The following is a 21,330-nucleotide window of genomic DNA, read 5'->3' as shown; positions in this document are numbered from 1 at the left end:
GTGGCCATTTCTGAAGAGGTTTATCGTTTCTGATGATTGATATAGAATAAGACATGAGGAGAAAGTGTCACATACATTGTGGGTCGTTCAGAAGTCCGCTAGAGGGCGCCAAAATGAAACAGAAAAAAATAATACAAATATAATGATTCGGTTCATACAATTAAATTGTGCCTGTTAAACCTTGCATCAATTTTCAAATGGTATTTAAGAGTTGCTTGCAGTAGCTGTTCATTCCTCTAACCCATTTTTATGTTGTACTTCGGCTATTTGAAAATTAAACAGAAAAACATAATAACAAAATAGGCTAATGATATATATATATACATATATATATGTCTACAGTAGGATAGCCTATAAAACATTTAATTTCAAATCAAATTCGGTTCATACAATTAAATTGTGCCTGTTGCAACCTTGCATCAATTTTCAAACATTTTTAAAACTGTTCAGAAAACAGTCTGGCTGTGGCCATCCTTTGCATGGAAAGGTTTGGGAATCCCTGGGCTGTGACAAAATGTTGGTTCCAGATTTAACCAGTTTAATTAAACAAAATAAGTACAACTCAGTCAGTATCATATGAGTAACATGTCAGTATCATGGTCAGTATTATATCACAAAGCAGAGATTTCCAGGGCTCTGACCCAGAGATTTCCCTGCTCTGAAGTCAGTACATATACATATCGCCTTAAACCCCTTTAGACCTGTTCTGACATATATATGTGTTGTCAGACACCAGTTTCAGTTGTTCTGGACATAAAACATATTTTACACATAAACCAGAATATTAGACTGTAAATTCATTTAAAGGACGACTTCACTCATTTTCGTACCATCTTCATATAATTGGTCCTCATTAATGCTCATTATGATATGGCACCATCTTTGTCTACTCCGTCTGTGTGACATCGTTGAAGGAGAATCCAAGCTAATTGAAACTGCAGGCTTTCTATTCCTGGAAAGTTAGCATGCTATAGATGGAAGCCATTGTTCTCGGGTTAATAAAAGAAAATGATGATGTCACTGGTAGGCAGGTTTCTGAAGTGTCCACAGCCCTCCTATGAGATACAGGAAACTTTAAAAAATGTTTTTATCATGAGCATTAGTGAGGACCAAGTATATGAAGATAGGTTGAACATGGGTGAAGTCGTCCTTTAAGTGAGAATAGAAGTGAATCTAGTTGAGGTTTTTCTGTTTCAGATTTTATTCACAAATTACAGTTAAACAGTGTATAACCTTTTCTCCTCATTATTTTGCATAACTTTAACATCATCATCACATCATAGACCAACTTTAGAAAAACATTTATAATATACAATATTTAACAATAGAAAAGCATGTATAAGTGCACATCCAGTGCCCCTTAAGTAAATGCCCTAATAATGAAAAATGAGTTTGTGAGCATTATGCATATCATATGTAGCTATTTACATGCTGTATAAGTATAATCTTAATCATTTAAAAAGATTGCGTGAAATCTGACTGCACTGAGATTTAGGTCAAGGCATTTAAAGATATATATTATGTTATACAAAATCTGTCTGGATCTGCTCCTGGTGAAAGGGCAAGACTTGTGTTTTAATGAAAATCACACAGATTGTCACATTTCGCCTGTAGCCCGCCCTTTCCATTCAGATCACATGATCTCAGATTTTGATATGTCATCATCACTGACATCACAGGATTTCCCCAGGATGTGTCAATTACTCATTTACAGATTATTTACATGTGCACACAGATACACTGACATACATACATACTGTCCGTACACTGTCCATAGCCTACTGTACATACTGTACATACTGTCCATACATACATACATACATACATACATACATACATACATACATACAGTGCATACATACATACAGTGCATACATCAACAGTATACCACCATCTAAACAAATCAACACCCCATATTCACATTGTGACGTTGTGTGGATGTGGATGTTATTATGTGCAGTACATTTTTAGATGTATCTTTTACAAATATACACAAATTACTAACATGTTTCTTTTTTTTTTTTTACAATAATCCCTTGGATTAATAGATCAGAATAAATAGTTAAATAAATCCTTTTTTTCCCTTGGGAAGGGAATATTTTTGCTTTTAGCTGAAAGGAGTTTGACGTGTGCATCTTTGTTTCAAGGCAGAGCATATTCACAAATAATTGCATACCTTGATAGACAGATTTTGAAGGATTTAAAGCACATTTCCAAAAAAAGGTTGCATTGAAGTAGCATAAACAAACATCAAAATGCAATCTGTCATTAGCTCTATGCAAAGGTAAACAATATTTGTTTAGAAGGCAGTAATTCAATTGACCAAATATGTCTAACTAATGATCATAGTCCATGACTGCTTTTCTAAATAATCTTTCCCACCAGAAATATTTAAGTAGTCATTATAATGCCTTTACTGTGGTAATAAATAACTACTTACAGTACTTATTACTTTAGCACTGCTTCATAAATCTCCAACATAGATGGAATACGTTCCTGACCAAAAAAGAATCTCTTACTGGTACATTTCTGTCTGAGCACCATCTAAATGGAAAGTGTAAAAACAACCCATTCCAATCTCAGATACAGCCTTGTAAACAGGCTAACACACAAATACAGTACCACAAATGACAGATGATGGCTATATAATGGTCATGTTGAAAGGATGAAATGGCATTAACTGTCCACTAGAGGGCCCTGTGGACCTGTGCGTTCCAATGGAACGGGCCTGTTGCGTTTCAGGTAGCCTGTGAGCGCCCAAGCCACAGTGTGGTCTGTGGTCTGTGGTCTCGGTTAGTCCGACTAAATCCAAAACACACAAGTCCTGTCCAGCGTCCCAGGTGGTCGCTTCCCTCTGTCCAGTTTGTGCAAACACACCAGACAGCGGCGGTGGCCTTTTGGCTGACTCCATCTCCCCTGCTTCGCTGGCTTACACCACGCTCCCCAGCTCCGTGGACTCTGACTCTGAATCATCAGCTTCAATAGCCCTGTTTAGAGACAGGAGGGCAGCCAACAGTCAAACACAAAGAATGTGGCTTGTCCCAACAGCACAAAATTTAAAAAAAAAGGCACTGACACAGCAAAGTAGTTTGTTTCATTTAAATTTTGCCGTGGTAATATTCTATACATTTGTGAATGCAGCGCCACAGATTGAACCTACTGGCCATCTATTCTCTCCATGGTTTCTGAGTGATCTGTAGCCTGGCATTGCCAGACTGATCATGTGGGATAACTCACAAGTGGAGGAACTTGTGAGTGATCCCATGTGATCAGTGTGGCAATGCCAGGGTAAGTGATCTGTGTAACGGAGACGATTTCAGGCATTGGGGACTAGATTGATTGATTGATTGATTGATTGAATACTTTATTAGTCAGAAATGTAAACAGCACGAGGTACAGTCAGACATTTAGGCAAAAAGGATAACACAAAAAAGTCCTGGGGTTGTGGTCCTATAACTACTACCCTGCCATTACCAGCCTGGATGTCTCGTCAGTCCACAAAGTAATAAAAGTAAGTAATAAAAAGGGTATCTATTGTGTCCCCTACTACTACTATGTCCCCATTATGACCACGGATTTGCATTTAGGCATTTAGAGGCACTCGGTGCCACGCTATGAGCTTGTATATCTGCTATTTTTGAATAGCCAAAGTATAAAATAATAGTTATAGCTGAAATAAATAAAAAATGACACAGTATGCGTTCCCGGATTGAATGGGTTAAAAATGACCAAAAGAAAAGGTAAAAATGGTTTATATTGCCGTCTAAAATGTTGATGTCCTCACAAGTACAGTAATAAAGTGTGTGTGTGTGTGTGTGTGTGCGTGCGTGCGTGCGTGCGTGCGTGCGTGCGTGCGTGCGTGCGTGCGTGCGTGCGTGCGTGCGTGTGTGTGTGCGTGCGTGCGTGCGTGCGTGCGTGCCATCACTCACAGCCTCTCCTGCAGCAGCTTGCGGTTGCATTGCCTCCTCTCCTCGTCTATTGGATAAGTCTTGAATATTAACAGCCCCACCGCAATGAGAACGACGGGCACAGGAGACACCAGCATCTTTAGGGTTAACGCCACAGCCTCTGGCTGTGAACAGCCCCGGGTCACATAGCCAGCAAAGCTGAGGAAAAATGTGAGAAGGTGGGGAGGTTGGTTGGTTACAGACCGGCTCACTTATGAGTTGAAGGATTATGTTATTGTTGAGCACGTGATTATACTGTGCTGGAATGCAAATATTAGGCTACACTAATCTTAAACCGTGATCCTACACAGCAGTGGTTCTCAAACTTTTTCATGTCAAGGACCCCCAAAAATGATATGTATTTGGCTGCGGACCCACCGTCTGACAAATATTTTGTGCCAGGGATTTTTCAAAAATAGCAGATCTACAAGCTATATACTTGTATATCTGCTATTTTTTAATAGCCAAAGTATAAAATATGGTTAAAGTGGTTAAAATGATTGTGACGCTATATTAACTCATTTTGCTGCGGACCCCCTGGTACCCCCCCCAAGGACTTTGAGAACCAATGCCATACAGACAACTATAATCTACGCCTCACTCACTGCAATGTACTGTACGTGTTGGTTATTCTCTCAACTTAAAGTTATGCAGACAGAATTACAGAACCTGAGCGCTGATAATTAGTTGTGATTATGTCTGTAAATAAATAGGCGGCAGGGAATGAAACTGGTCTGTGATGCTTCAATCTAAAACACGAGAGGGAGTGCTTTAAGCCCGATTTAAACTTTGTACAGAGCATGTGTTGTGGCATGCAGTAGGCATGTCGCCCTGCACAGCCGTGGGCCGTGGCAATAACCACGATAAAGCACGACCTCAAGTCTTTTATTGCTTTTATACAAGCACTGCACTGTCATTAAATCCCTTTGTTTTATATAGGCCTAGGTTAGTAGTGTTCAGTTTCTATAAATTGCATTTCTTTCAACCTTCCACAATCCAAAATAGTTCCCCATTGTTTACCGTAGCTATTGGCAACCTAACGGCAGTTGGACTGGTCCACAACATATCACTGAGTGATATTTTACCGTAGGTGTGTTGTGGATATTGGTATGGCACCGAATGCCACAAGGCAAATCACAATGCTCTGTTGGAACTGCAGTAGCTGACTGTTGTGTAAATGCTATTAATGTTGGTCTGTACGGTAAAGCAGCATGTTGTTTGTCACTCTGGATAAACGTTCTTCAATGTAAATGTCTTCCTGAGAGGTTAAAACAGCACAGTATGGCCATGTGTCTCTGAATAGGACAACAAGAGATTGACATGGACGTCAACTCACCTCAGGCTGAGGGTGGAGACGCCCAGGGACACTCCAGAGGCAAACTTGGTGAAGAAGACGTAGAAAGAGTAGAAGATGGCTTCATGGCCGTGGATGTCTGGGTTCTTCACCTTGAAGTCGTCTACCACATCTGGAAGCATTGACCTGCCAGGGCAAATACAGTATATATGAGTGGAAACGCTAATAAACAAATAACATCCACTCCCAGTGGAGTGGGTGTACTCCGAACAAACAAAGTCTGTTTATTTGTTTGTTTGACTCTTACAGTGATAACTCAGACAGTTTGAATCTGATTTGGATCAAACTTGGCAGATGAATTGGGGTAGGTCACAGGGCAAGGTCAAAGTTTAGCCCTAATGCTTATTTATACACAACATGTAGCTTCAGTGTAGCATTTGTCGTTAAAGGTGTGTGGAACTTCTGAAGAAAACTCAAAACTTACCAAGGAAGGAGGAAAGCTGCAGCTACACTCACACCAGCTGCTACTGAGACCATGTAAGAGATGACGAGATGACTCTCAATGGAGACGATCAGGATCATGAAAGGAACCGCCCACTGTGGGGAGAGAGAGACAGAAAGCAGTACATGAACACATGACTAAACTCAATGTTCTCCAAACGTCACAGACACAACCTTCTAAAGATGTGTTTTGTGCCAATGCATCTGTACACTGCTTACCGTGATGCCAATGTATACTGCTGTCTTCTTTCCAAAGCGAGTCAGGAACCATTGCCAAAATGGAATGGATATAGTTCCAGAAAGCTGGAGAAGACACAAAGTATATCTGTATTAATGCTTTTATAACCTGGCCTGGTAGGTAGCTAATCTTGCGAACCGCTGGACCAGTCAGTGGCAAATTTCCTGTGCAAGCTGCAGTAACGAAGCACCGCTTGGCTGGTGTTCATTTGGGAACCTGCTTGTGGGAACGGCGCAGCCAGGACACACTGACCACTGGACGAAGGGGTCATGGGAGAAAGTCACCATAAATCTAATGGGCTCTTTATTTAACCATGCAGGGGGCAAGTAACCCCTGACCTGCAGGGGAAACGTGGTCAACCAGTTTGTCAAAAGACCACACAAGGACAAGCTTGTCACCAAGAATTCTGCAGCCTGGGAAATGTCACATAACTGGCCGAGATGGATCAAAGACGGCAGCAAATTTTTCGTTTCTTTCTAGTGCCCACCTCTCTTAAGTAGTTAAGCCCCATTAAAAAATCTAGAAACAGCAAATCTACAAGTTTACAAATGTTTTGGAAATGTTTTAACGTTTAAAAGTAAATATATAGTATATTCGTCACATCCCAATACAGTGAGCTTGTGGGAATAGATCTGCTATTTTTAATGAATTTTGGACAATTCAAATTTTGAGGGAATTTCTTTGAAATGTTTTAAATGTTAAATCATTATAAAAAAAACATTGAAACTTTTAGGCTATGACGACATGCCCAAAATAGGGGCACCAGGGTTAATGTGTAATGTATCTCAGTTTTTCTTCCTAGAGGCAATAAAGCAGAAACCAGTGAAATAAAACCCATGAGAAGGATGGGACATGGAGAATCAGAGTTGCCATGGCATCACTCTGACAGATCGCCCTGGGCTACAAAAGCTGTCTGTCCTCGCCTCTCCTGCTGTCCTGGATGGAGTGGGAACGCAGGGGACAGGTTCCCAGGGACCCCAACGACACCTCCTCTCACCCTGAAAATGTTCCCTTTCAGCCGCACAGTCATCCTTCTCCTCATGTGAAGGAATCCCCTCAACTAATTGTCGGAGACTCCATAGATCCAGATATGTTCTGCCATGTGAGGAGACCTCCGTGGCAAACAACATTAAATACATAGATTTTAATCTTGGGTGGAGGAGAGGGAGATAATTCTACTGATGTTGACTAAGACCAGGGGTTCCCAAATAGCCATGGCCTCTGGCTGGGGACACGACAGACGAGAGGGTCATGGGTCGCACACACAACGACAAGAATCTCCTGCAGCTCGACTTTCATCGTACGTCGTCTCTCATATCTTATGGACACGTGACACTGGATCAATGGGATATCGATACTTACTAGGGGGCTATAGCTATAGGGCAACAAAGCAAAGGACAAACCTTTTGTCTTAAATGGTTTGGGTGGTGATGGGCCCGACAGCCGGGAACGTCATATAAGCATAAACTGAGAGACAGCTCGCTGGAGCTCACATAGTTGCTTCCGTGGCTCCTCCCAGATGGAAGATGGGGTGGTGTTTAACCCCAACCTGACAGTGTTCAACAACATTAACCACTTTCAACCTACTGTCCATATTTTGGGCATTTCATTATAGGCTAAATGTTTTAAATATATATTATTGTCAAAATATGTTTTAAATATAATTATTAATTAATATATGATGATGATTAATTATGCAATATTATGAATTAACACATTATACATTTATAATTATTAATCAATATATTATTTAATTAATATAATTTTATAAAATAATACATTATTCCCCAAACTTTCTATAGTAGCCATCTACGAGCTCACTGCATGGCGTGATGCGACCCTTTGTGAGCTTGTAGATTGGCTATTTTGGCCACACAACACCATCATACGACAAAGTATAAAATAGAGCTTCATGTTTCAAATCCCACAGGGGGCACAAAGGTCTTTTACACTACAAGATAATCAGACGTGCACAGAAGTTGCCTGGACCGTGACGATGTGCTGATCGTTGATATTATCAACAGTTTAGTTGTGTATGGTTACGTGTAAACTAATCTCTCAAGACAGATTCTGCAAAAAGCGGAATCTGTCAGCACCACTGCCCTAAACATGTAGTGTTGTTGTTAGTAGAAGCAAACACAGAAGCACCCAGGAGGAAGTGGACTAAGAAAGGGGAGGAGCCAAACCGAGTTCCTGTTTAAAAAAGGAGGTGGTGTCCCCCAGAGACCCCTTTTTTTTTTACCAAATGGGTTGCCAGATTGCGTCCAGATTTACCTTTAACCCATTGAACCCTAACATCCTTATTCTGTGGGAAACATTCGCCAAAAACAGCAGATAGTAGAGTACAGAGTACAGAGCTGACCCTGGTCAACTAAGTATTTTAGATACTACAGTGGTTAACAGATAGACTCACCATGATCACAAGGAGGATGTTCTGGAAGTTGTTCCTGTGGCCCAGGGCGTATGTAATGAAAAGTGCAAAGTTCCCCTCCAGAAGCTGTCAGAGATAGAGGAATACAGACACATGTTCAATTAAAAGAGGAAAAATTAAGAAAAAATATCGTTTGATCTTTTGCCATGTTTTTTCATGAATTATTATTTTATTTTATAATTTTATACTTTATAATAACACATTTTATTATATAATTGTATACTTTGTCGTATCACAGTGTCACGCAAAAGTAGGGAAATTGGATGATCTACAAGCCCTTACTAGTAAGCTTGTAGATCTGCTATTTTTGCAATTTTTGAAAAACTTTGAATATTTTGGTGTATAATGACATGCCCAATATAGGGAAACCAGGTTGAAAGTGGTTAAGTCTGTCAATGGGTTTTATAAATATTTAACCAATGAAATGTCTTAGCAAGAATAGAATTATAACTACGTTGGATCCCATATGGAACACAGGTTCTTATTTCCGTTTCCTGACAATTTTGGACATACTAGTGTACAAGGTTTCTGCCCGACGTGACAACAACATGTATTATGAAAATGACTTCTACGGCATCTAATAACAACAGTCTTACCATGAAGGCTAGAGAGGTGAAGAGGAACCCCATGACCAGTTTTATGTAAGGTCCATGCCCCATCACCAGCCTCAGACCTTGACAGAAGGTTATGGGTTCTTGATTCTTGATTCGCCGCCCACTCTCTAGAATATGCCACCATAGATGAAGAAAACAGCACAACAATTAGGTCCATCAGCACCAAGGGAACAATACCAAGCAGAATAGTGAACCAACAACAAATGTGAACAAAACAATCACATCTATTCAGGGTTTTGTTTTCTCAGATTTTGTCAGATGTTGTCAGCTTTGGTCAAATGCTAGGGTGCAGTCACAGCGAACTTTGATTCTGCCAATTTTCTGGCTCCGTTCCCATTGAAAAGCATTGGCAGAATCCGCCGCATTAGGCAGAATCAAAGTTCCGTGACTACACCCTGAGTTTAAACCATCTGACCAAAGCTTCTGATCAATTTATGATAGAAAAAATGTAAATCTAAATGTAAATTATGTGGGTGAGCCAAGAAAAGGGTTGATGAGGATAGCTGTGAAAGGCTGATAGAAAACAGTTAAGAGAGAAAAATGAACCTTCTCAGGTTCACTCAATCATTCGCACCTTCCTTCTCCCTTACTCCTATGAACAAGATGGCTGCACAGAGGACGTAGATAGCGCAGATGACTCCTGAGGCTATCATGTAGGCTTGTTTCTGTACACAGGAGAAGGACGGAGACACAAGATTAACTTTAAAACCATTTGTTTCAATGCCATAAAATCCATCTTTAAAAAGAGCTGATGTGATGACTCCAGGGACAATAAATGACAATTTAGGCATATAGAGGACACTCTTATCCAGAGCGACTTACAAGTGCGAGATCAGAGTAAGCACAGTAAGCATGAACCCTGGTCAACAAACAAGGTTAACATAAGTAGAGTTCAAAAAGACCAATGTAGTGCCTCAGAGAAACTAGGATACCAGGTAAGCATCAAACCTAGCTTCTGTCTGAACAATATGGCGTCTAAATATATTCTTAACATTTGTGGTCAAGAAAAAACTAATCTAAACAACAAACATGTTAACCAAGTACCCACATACTGTATAGCCGCATAGAAACAAATAGCATCTATTGGAAAAAAGTGACGAGAAGGGATTAACTAGCATCTATTCAAAAAAGGGATTTAAAAGGGGACGCAAAAAGAGAATAGTGCTAGGGGGGTGAGGTGGAGTCTGAAGAGGTGAGTCCTCAGACTGCAGTGGCAAATTTGGAGTGAGTCTGCAGTTCTCACCAAATAACAATGCTCAGCAAATCTGTCAATGCACCTCATTTTGAATGACATTTTTCAAGATGATTATTTAAGCCAAAGACAACACAGTGGACAGAGACAGTAAGGAAAGAGAGGGGGGGGTATTGACATGTGACACAGCTCCCGATATCCAAACACAGTAGGTCACAATCAGATGATATGCACACTAAAGTCTGTCGCATGCTGCACACCAAGCCTACAAGGAGCGTATCCGCTTTCAAACTGCTCCCGTGGTAATCAATGAGAGACTGCACAGTGCACACTGGACGCGGCCTTGCAGAGTTGATGCTTTTACCTTAACCGTAACCACTTAAAGCTATGCTATGCAAGTTAGGCCCTACTGCCTGAAGGTCAATTTCTCCTGTGAGTAAAGAAGGTGTGGAATACTGAGGCCCTTGGCCTGCTGTCAGCCAGATGTCAGACTAGTAGTTTGCAAGATTAGTGTGGCCAGACCCACTGACACAGAGACAGACACACGGCCAAAAGCATGATCTCCTGGCGGAGATAATTACTGACATTTGATGACTGTCACCAGATGGTGATCAAATTGACAATGGATGCGGCAGTTTGCTGACAAACAATAGCAACTGTCACAAAGGACAGTGATCCGAGGTGAAAATTATATTATAATTATAGTTCCCCCAATAATTGTATTGCTTTTGCTGGAGCAAATAGAGAACAGTACTTAATGGCCACTACAAATGACCATCATACTGCTGTCGAATATACAACTATAAAACAAGATTCAACTTTTACTAAGTGGGAGGAACGAGAGATATTTGAGCCACAATACAGCATAGAGGAACCAATAGGTGACAGAGACGAGTGAACAAGGCAGCTACCTGCAAGGTACACAGAAAGGCATGTATGGGTTATGTAGAAAGTTTACTTTAGTTTACTGTAATACACTTTGAGGATTTATGTTTTATTTCATGGTCCATTCGACCTGTTGGGACTATCTAAGCTTGTTGTGGAGTTAGATACTACTACTAGAGCTACTACTACTACTTAATCTCACCGTTTCATCCATTGAAATGTCAGTCTTGTTTCCCCCGGACACGGTCAGGGAAGAATTGTCGAAGACATCAAACTCAGTGGGGATGCAGGGGGCAATGGCCCCGCCCACTATCTGCCCCTGGATCGCCGTGCCGACCACCGTGCCCAGCACCTCCACTGTCATACCTGAGAGCACATGATTAGGTTCAACATATCACACTGACACTAGTCTCACAAGCCACACTTTTCACTGGCAGAAAGCCTGAGCCAAAATATTTATTCATGATTTCAGATTTCTGCAATGAGACTGACTTACGGTAGGCAGTGGCAGAGTCCCTCTCCTTCTGCTCTGTGCTGATGAACATGGTAAGAGCAGAGTACGGCACATGAAAGCACTGTCAACACAGAACAGAAACACATTGAGCTGTCTGGTCCTAAAACACACAAAGCGCATATAGAATGATGTATCAGAGTGTATCGATATGGAGGTACTGACTGTCTGCATTGACTGGAAGAGACAGTAGACGACAAGGTACCAGATCACTTTCCCCTGCTCCACTGGAGGAACGCACCAGATCAGGAAGTAGGTTAGCACGGCGAATGGGGTAGATATAAGGATCCTGTGAAGACAGGTGGATAGAAGTCTTAGAGCAGTGATTCTCAACCCCCAGTTTGGTATGCATTAGGTAATGGACCCCCATTTGGTATGATCTTTTCTTATCGCTGGTACCAAAAACTACACTGTAAAACACTGTCTGAGTGTTTATCTAACTCTGAAAACCCTCTAAAATGTTTCGGCTTTAGTGTCTAATAAAGTTTGTCAAATGAATTATACTGACTGTTAGAATGGTTTGACCTTGCTTTCATTCCTGTTCTCTTACAGTTACTCTCTGTATTACTTCCACCTGGACGACTTGTGAGTGGGTCTTTTGTGAATAATCCCCCTAATCCTGCCTTGTTTGGACCCATGTGTTTAGAGGCCAAACAAGGAACCGTCTACAACACACACAAACTAGGGGAGGAGGGGACCACTCCACATTCTACTGGCACAGCTCACTCTCACCCTGCTCTCCGCTTTCAATCTCAATAGCCTTTATTTCTGTAGCTCTGGACTGTAGGTCTTCCAAATGACTTGACTAAAACATTTATTGGGGGCAAGGGTCTGAGTTAAACAAAACAAGACGTTGTGGCTTCCATGTGGATCTCGGGCGTCATTTGGCCAGTCTATGACATACTCGGGTAAAGTTTCAGCCCAGCCGCCTTTGACTATAAATGTAAAATTAAAGTTACAAAAATATGCTTTTTACTGGCAGCATGCACAAGACATGTGACACTTCACTCCAGTGGTTTGCCAGATTAGACCCGGACTCACAGACGGACAGACGGACAGACAGACAGACAGACAGACAGACAGACAGACAGACAGACAGACAGACAGACTGACAGACACGCACGCATGCGCGCGCGCCCGCTCGCTCGCACCCATACACACACACACACACACACACACACACACACACAGAGAGTACACAGACCTTCTTGTAGACGGCTCGCCCCGCATGGAGCCACGCCGTAAAAACAACAACAAAACCCTTTCATCCTTTAATTTGCACAACACAAACTCTTGAGAACTCTTGAGAACAAATGGAACCAAGTGGTTCCATTTGTACGGTTTGAGCAGTGTACTGACCACTAGGTCAGTGATGAAACTCAAGCCGCATAGAGGTGATGAATACACCTGCTGCTGCCTTCACTATTTAAGACGCACATGACCACTTGGATGGGAATATTCCTCAAGAGAAGATTTCTGTGCCAGCAATGCATCCACGGATACAACATGAGGTCAGAAGAAATTACATATCTGATGTACGATACGTAAGCAATGAAGGTCCGGGATGTGGTCCATATACTGCGTATGAATAACATATATTGACAAAATATGATATGGATTCTTCCGACTCAAATATCTGTCAGCCCGTACCAACAAAAATTAAGAACAGCAGTTTCAGATTTTTGTTCAAATAATTTGTTTTGTTAAAAAGTTGAATCTCTATATTCTGATATATAAATAGGATCCGTAATCATGCGTTTGTTTAGCTCTGTAGTAAACTGTAGTACAAATACATTTACAGGCTGGGATACCAATTTTATCCAATCAGAGAACCCCATAAATATAATTTATCAGCTTTATCAGCAAATATACCTTTAAGGATTTTATTGTGGAAGCTCGTGCTCCATGGGGGACAGTATCATAATACAGACACGTTTGTTTATAGAACATGACACACTAGTCATCCTCCCCCTCCCCTGTATTTTAGACACACACACACACACACACACACACACACACACACACACACACACACACACACACACACACACACACACACACACACACACACAGAGAGAGAGAAACAAGAGTATTCAGCTCATTCCCTCTATTGGCTGACCAAATCAGGTTAATGAGAGCTAATTTAGTTCATTTAGCTGGAGATTTGAGGTCAGATTTCATTTTGATTGGCTGTGTTCCAAAGTCACACACTGATGCCATTGGCTGATTATAGAAAAGATCACAGATGCACTTAACATGCAGAGGTCAGCAAGTCATTGGCAATGACCTTGAGGCAAAATACAACAAGGAGGGATGTAATTATTAGCATTATCCCATTATACATCTAGATTGCTTTTTCAATCAACTCAAATGTCAATTTAAAAAATGGTCTTAGTTAATACAAATACTTTGTTATTGTAACAGATCCTTATCCGAGTTTATCTCCTCATTCATGGACAGGATTTGTTACAAGAGACGGTCGTTATTTCCGTTTACAAGCTACCGTACACACAACCATCTTCTAAACAATGGCCTCATTGACATGCAGCCAAGCATCAGGCCTCTTCTTGACCCGTGGTAACCTCTCTCTCCAATCCTCGAACCCCCCCCCCCTGCCATTCATCCCCTCCCAGCATAGAGCGCACGCGGACCTGCATCCCACGCTCCCATTGGTCTAAACTGATGGTGTGTTGTGGGTTGGACCAATCGTGCCGCGAGAAGCCGGTTCTTTCCCCACCCCCCCGGCACACATCATGCAGCACATGGCATCCAGGCCGGTATTCTACCTCTCAGTGACTTGCGATATGACTAGAATTTCCTCTGTGAAAACGCCTGTTAAGATATTTCTATCTGCCCGCAGAGCGGATGAAAGCAATCTCTCAGCCACATGCAACCCGAAACACACTCCTTCTGTCAAATACACACATGCACAAGCGAGGGAGGGTCCCTTCCAATCCTTCTGGTAATGATTCTGTCCCCCTCCTCAACACCGTGAGCTTCAATATATTGTGGAACAATGGCCTCTATATATTGTTTATGGGGGAATAAACGTTGGGCGTCCCACCATGACCCTGCGCTAAGATAACGTCAGCAGGGGGCTCAGCAGTGCCCTTCAGTATGTATACAGATGTATGCATGTATGCATGTATGCATGTATGCATGTATGTATGTATGTATGTATGTATGTATACAAAATATTGTATACATATATTGTAAAAATTTGTATTTTCTCAGAATAAACTTGAAGAATTGAACTTCAAAGGCCTCGTCACTTATCTCCTTCACCTAGAGTACTTCTACGTCTTGCCACATATACAGAAGACTAATGTTACTATTTAACAACTGATTAATTTTAAGTACTAAGATAAATCTAAAACACATTTGTTAACCATTTGTTAACACAAGTGTTAATTTAAGTGTACAACTGGAAACAAATGGTCCATTAACTCTGGCAGTGTAAAATCTCAATAAAAATAACTTTGTGCAATTAGTATTTGTTTCATTGTTTTAAGTTGCAACTGAGGTCCGTTTTACTAAGTATAGAGGAAAGTGGTTAATCGTAATGTTGTGCATGGTTCTGTGTCTCACCTCCTCACCCTCCCATCCGTCTGGCAGTCTGGCACACATTGGCAGACTCACCAGCCTCTCTCATGCCTGCTTAGCCATGAGCTTCAAAGCACCGCCAGCTTACAGTACCACCGTTTCACACTTCCAACTCCCAACAGAAGGAAAACCACCTGGATATTCCACTCTATTACTAATGAGATCTACTGGGCCTAATCAGCTTGATTGTTGCGGACCTCATCTGCACCCGTGATGAAGAACAATTCAACTGCTCTTAGTTGTGTGTGGAAAATAGAATCACTGTTGTAGTGCAAACTGTGTGGCATAAAGTCTTAGAACAGGCATATTATGTGCGTGTGACTGTAGTCAAGTCAGGTTTGTATTTATTACATTGCTTATGTAAGACTGTAGACACAAGCATTGCATGTGTATGCACGTGCAAATGTATGAGCGCACCTGCATGCAACTCTACTTAACTCAACTTTATTGTGCAAGCCACGCATACATACATACATATATCTATCCCGTATCACTGCAGTCACACCCCATTCTTGCCGTTCTGCTTTTGCATGCAACTCTACTCAACTCAACTTTATTGTGCAAGTATATCTATTCCGTACGATATCACCCCATTCTTGCTATTCTCCTTTTCATTTATTTCCACTTCCTTATTGTCGTCATGGTTACAGGCCCAGTTCTCCATCTCATGGAAGCATCTCTCACTTTGCTGATCCTACTCTCATCATCCTGCCGGGCTTCCATAATTTGTTTATTTGTTGTTCCCTCATTTCTTATTTTCTCTCCGCTTGCCGTCTCCATGCTAGACTAAAACACACACATGTTGCTACGTGACTCAGGCACCTACCAGGGCATCATGCGGCCAAAACGCGTCCATTTGCTTCTGCTCACCAGGAAACCCACGGTTGGATCTGTCACTGCGTCCCAGGCCCTGCCCACGAACAGAATGATGGAGGCGTAGGATGGATCCAGCTGTGAGGAGAGCATGGTGGAAGATTGTGCTGAGAGATGACTTGATTGTAAAAGTGTGCTTTAATTGTAAATCTGCCTGTCCTGGGACTACCTGTGGAAATGATCTATTTTCTTAATATGGTACAAAGCAACTTTTCTACTTGAGTTTACTGCATTTGCAAACGTTGTCCCTAATTAAATAAACCAAATAAAAAATAATCAACTCATATGACACCGAAGGCTTAACATGGTGAAGGACCACGATACCAGTGGTGGATTCCATCGATGAGACAAGTGCAATTTGGGAAACCTTCCAAGGATCTATGCGTGTGTTCTTGGAACATCAATTATTTATGAACGAAGTACCAGTTGGCTGTAATGATGTGATCTTTCTGTCTGAATGGGCTGTATTTAGAGTGATACAGCACACTGGCAGTCATAGAGTGGATCTTGTTAATGCACTAATTGAGTGACAAAGCAGAACAGTAGGAGTCTTGGTTAATGCGCTTGACTGCCAGCTAGAAGCCATGGACTGTTAAAATGATACCAGGCTTTGTCATTGAACCTAAACAGAACCTTCTTGGTAGAAATGTATGCACTGTATAAGTACGTATGAACCTTGTAAAATAACTTTTGAGGTTTTCAAGGTAAACTCAGTGTTAAGGTCACACAGATATAGGCCTACTTCAGTATTCTGTCATTTGACACTGTTCTTTGGGCTTCTTTCTTGCTTCGAATAAGGATTCCTATTCCTGCAGTGGTTGTATTCTAGTGCTGATTAATTAAAAAGAGGGTCGCACTCATCTCTTCTTGATTTTGGCCACTCTGTCTTTATTAGTGCTGGATGGCAAAAAACGAAAGATGGAAATGAGAGAAAAGTGAATGCGACCCTTCAGCCATGTTGAACTCCATGAGACAGCACGTGATGCGGCAATGCACTGCAACTGGAAGCTCCACCACTTTGCTCGCGTAGAATGGAAGTGAAGTGAACGGGGTGCGACTGTGGTGAACGCGTGACCGTAACAAACAAAAAAGCATGCACATCCACTCACTATAGTTCCAGGTGCCAGGCAGAGGTCAAAATCCAAAAAGAACGAAGTCTGCACACTGGGTGATGCTCCAATGTTTAAAATGTATTGGTTTCCAACATTTGGACGTGACGTTTCGAGTCTGTGAGGCTCGAAACGTCAAGTCCAAATGGTGGAAACCAATACATTTTAAACTTTGGAGCGGACTTTATTCTTTTTTGAATGTGTGACCGTAACCTTAATCAGGCATAAGATACCGCAGTGGGTGGCACTATTTGCTACTACTATATGCTACTGTGTCTCACCTGGGCCACATCCAGTAGGTATATCTGGAGGAAGAAGCCCAGAGCGCTGCCAGTGATCTGGTAGGGAGCTCCGCCGAAGGCATAACACAGCTTACTGCACACCGACAGATGGCTTTTTTGGTCCCTCTTCTGGAAAAGGAAGGAGAAATGAAAGCCACAAGTGTTAAATACAGTAACACTGACTCCAGTTGAAGTGAGGGTAAGATGGAACAGAGATCGTGTCATGGACTACAGAGAAGTTGAGTTATGTGATCCAATTATGATTTGGTTGATCAGGGGCTTAGTGTAGATTGTACACTAAGCCCTTCATCAACCAATTCATAATTGGATCACGATCATCTCTACAGTTACTGTAGATTTTCACATCTGACTGTGTCGAGATCAGAGAGCTCACATTCCAATGAGGGAAAACATGTGATGATTATCTCAATGCTCATCACTGTACAGTACACGTCTCAGACATATAGATATTAATCACCCTCCCTGTGCCTTCCAAACGTCTGGTCTTTCTCGTCAACTTGACCCATTATGAGCTCTAGAGGCCTCGTTCTCACACCTTTGCCATCATCATAAACGCTGTTATGCCTAATTCACGCTTGGTCGAACTAAGGCATCGCTGACCGAAAATAGCCAATCTATAGGCTCACAACGCGTTGCATCCGCGTCGCGTTGTGGGCTTATAGATTGGCTGTTTTCAGTCCACGCCGCAATCATACGGCAAAGTATATAAATCGGGCTTTACCATGTAGGGCTGAGATTGGCTAAATCTCCCCTCACCTCATGCACTTCTCAGGATGTCAGATTACATACAAACCAACAGCATTGGCCTGTGGTGGTCGGCTTAGAAAGTGGTGTGAGACTTGTCGGGTCACTGTAGTTCACACACACACACACACACGCACGCACGCACGCACGCACGCACGCGCGCGCGCACACAAACACGCACAGCACAGCACAGCACAGCACAGCACAGCACAGCACAGCACAGCACAGCACAGCACAGCGACTCCGCCTGGCTCGACCACAGCCATTGGCTCTGGCTGTGGGATGTTGCAGGCAGGGTGACATTTCAGGCCAAGCCTGAGGGCAACCGACAAGTCAGCAGAGAGTCAGGAGGCTGTGTGTAGTGTACATCCTACATCCTACAGCCAATAAACACCAACCATACGATGATGTCAGCCTATGGTTCCATACACCTAATTAACACACATGGGTGTAGCATCAAGTTAGACACCTGTCTCCTGCAGAGTGTAGAGGAAGGACTTCTTCAGAGATGATAGATAGATAGATAGATAGATCCTTGGTGGGGGGGGGGGGGGGGGGGGGGGGGTTGGTTCCAGGGGGTCCCCAGCCAAGTAGTTAATATAGCATCACAATCATTTTAACTACTTTATCCATTTATATGTTGGCTATTCAAAAATATAATATAAATAAATTATTTTCTTTTTACTTAAACATTTTCAGATGGGGGTCCGCAGCCAAATACAGATCAATTTGGGGGTCCTTGACGCGAAAAGGTTTGAGAACCACTGAGATAGACAGACAGACAGACAGACAGACAGGCAGACAGACAGACAGACAGACAGACAGACAGATGATTGCCCTTCCCAATGAGCCCACTGATGACAGAACACACATGATTCACAATTAAAATAGCAAGTCTACATCAGGATAACATTCTATAGCAGCTAATATTGGATAATGTTATACTATTAGCACCACTAAAACATGCATTATACACTGTTACATTGGGTTCCAAGCAGATAGACTATGGACTAAGTATTAATGAGCTCTATTGAATTGGATCATCATCCGTTTTTACGTCTGGAGACTCCCAGCTTCAGACGCGCCTCCTCAGGGGACTTGGCTCAGATCTGAACACGTTTGATTTGGCGTTACGAACCGGTCGCGTTGTGACCGCATGCCCTTGCTGACGTCGACCCCATTCAGGCACGGTTCGAACCCACACGACCGTCCGCACGAAAAGCCTGTGCTCTAATGGATAGCTTTTAATTGTACACGCCAATGAATGAATGCATGAAGGAACATTCATCTGTAATGAATGCACATCGTGCAACTGCTCCATGTCAACTTCATGTTTTATTATACACACATCATAATGATCTCCTTAATGAAGAAGACTGCATATTATTTCTGTGTAGTGTAGGTGTGTAGGTCATCTTCTTACGGTGGTTGCCTATATGTTTAAATTAAGACATGGTTCCTTTAAAACCGGTATTGTAGCTAATGAATGGACAGCTGGCTGAAGACAGATGGAGGACATGCTGGTGAAATTCAAACCTCGTGGACACAAATGTAGAATATTAGAGGTGTGATGTCGATTTATTGTATGACTTCTAGTTTACCCGCATTATGAATTATGAGCGTTATCGTGGATCGCCCGCCTTGCTCCTCGATTCATGAGCATTCTCTTGGTTAAATATGTAAAAAGCGGCACCATTTGACTTAGGGGGTTAGGGCTACTTATAACAGTCAACACACTAAAACAGTCTACGCTATAATAACCTCTTCACTCACTTACCTTTGTAATTTTAATTCCATCTGCAGCACTCAAGGGTTTTATTGGTAACAAAGTTGCAGCAGCATACTGTTCAGCCCCCTCTCCTCTGGCCATCGCCTATAGTTTGATCTCAACACGATGGAAATACCTATTATATCTAATGTACAGTTATGATAAGAAAGAATATCTTCCACAACCAACGATACTGCGGACCGTTAGAGCGGTGCGTCAGTCAGTGCGTCCTCCTGATTCATACACCGTCTCTCTCTCTCTCTCTCTCTCTCTCTCTCTCTCTCTCATACACACACACGCCGGTGCGCCTCCTACGTCATTTAACTCTTTCAAGGTCAATATGCTGACGTTGCCAGTTAACCGTCTCTGGTCGAAGTGACGCGCAATTCAAGCCGATATCAAATATTGTGGTATAACTGTGAATATTGTCTGTCTGCCACTCTATAATGACTGATTGAACATGCATGGCTGTCAACATTATGATAATTTCCGTCTCTATCCTCAATAGGCTGTGTGTGCCAATTAGGAGAAAGATACAGCAGGAGGGAAAAGATTAGGCTACTTACAGTAAATATAATGCCAGCAGAATGTAGGGGATAATTGGAATTGATGAAACAAAAATGATGAGCTCATGTAACTTACTTTCTGAGAACATGGGATTTTAGATCATGTGACTAATATGACTTACTCATTTGATATACTAATTGAGAAGCTTAGTTAGGCTATGGATTAAGCAAGTGATTTATGCTAATGTATTCTAATATATTGGACCTAACTCCTCCTACTGGTCAACCCTGTCTTTTTTTCCTGGGATTCTCTTTACCCTTCTCTCCATATTTTTAACCTTTCTTATTAAAAATAAGGTTGGTGGTAGACTGGGATCAATTCGCTTTGCAGTCATGTAACGAATAATGCTCTACCCCTGAAAAATAAAACAAAATAAAATGAAGATGAAACCAATCATATGCATTTTCTCCCATCTGAATGAAAGGGTGAGCTCTTTGTCTTTGTCTTTTTCTGTTCCATTGCCTGGAGCTTGTTCACTGCCACAGTGCACTGTCATCTATTTCATGTAACGTTTTTTGTGGGGCGTTGTTTTTTTTAATTTATACATTTGTGTGGGTTTATTTTAGCCATCATGGCTCCCACCTGATGTTGTGTGGTGGGAGTTCCGACTTCTCCAGACCATACTGATCAACAGCTATCTTGTATGACGTCTTCAGACTAGGACAAGTTGTACAGGTCTTTATAAAAAAGGGGAGGAAGATTCAATCTCCGCATGGGCGGATCATGGAGCCATGGGCCCTTGGGCCTGAGA

The 21,330-nt window shown here is 42.0% G+C and overlaps 1 protein-coding gene across 2 annotated transcripts; it reads right to left on the bottom strand.

Annotated features, from left to right (window-relative positions):
* Positions 1-1,189: 1,189 nt before the first annotated feature.
* LOC311035921 (sodium-dependent lysophosphatidylcholine symporter 1-B-like) lies at positions 1,190-20,246 on the bottom strand. 2 transcript variants are annotated; one of them, XR_014599808.1, is made up of 15 exons: positions 20,022-20,246; positions 17,480-17,608; positions 16,043-16,167; positions 11,779-11,902; positions 11,599-11,677; positions 11,305-11,468; positions 9,600-9,690; positions 9,008-9,132; positions 8,394-8,477; positions 5,962-6,045; positions 5,726-5,838; positions 5,284-5,427; positions 3,930-4,106; positions 1,830-2,987; positions 1,190-1,778 (listed from the first exon to the last, which is right to left on the bottom strand). XR_014599808.1 is itself a non-coding variant. In XM_084044423.1 (14 exons), exons 1-14 carry the CDS (start codon positions 20,112-20,114, stop codon positions 2,930-2,932), a joined length of 1,590 nt encoding a protein of 529 aa, XP_083900549.1. In that variant the 5' UTR covers positions 20,115-20,246; the 3' UTR covers positions 1,190-2,929. The 2 variants fall into 2 exon arrangements, 1 of the variants encoding a protein (XP_083900549.1); XM_084044423.1 differs by having other exon boundaries at positions 1,190-2,987.
* Between the last annotated feature and the right edge of the window lie 1,084 nt (positions 20,247-21,330).

This window comes from Gymnoscopelus microlampas, assembly GCF_963454915.1.
Source record: "Gymnoscopelus microlampas genome assembly, chromosome: 20".
NCBI classification, from domain to species: Eukaryota; Metazoa; Chordata; class Actinopteri; order Myctophiformes; family Myctophidae; genus Gymnoscopelus; species Gymnoscopelus microlampas.
Note: the sequence above shows the minus strand (reverse complement) of the source record. Positions and strands in the feature narration are given on the sequence as shown.

Bases quoted from the DNA above. Each gene is read 5' to 3' on its own strand.
- LOC311035921 (XM_084044423.1), bottom strand. From the start codon at position 20,114: ATGGCCAGAGGAGAGGGGGCTGAACAGTATGCTGCTGCAACTTTGTTA. The intron at 16,168-17,479 runs GTGAGACACAGT...CTCTCCTCACAG, and splicing joins ACCTACTGGATGTGGCCCAG to CTGGATCCATCCTACGCCTC. The intron at 2,988-3,929 runs GTGAGTGATGGC...GTCTCTAAACAG, and splicing joins AAGCTGCTGCAGGAGAGGCT to GGCTATTGAAGCTGATGATT.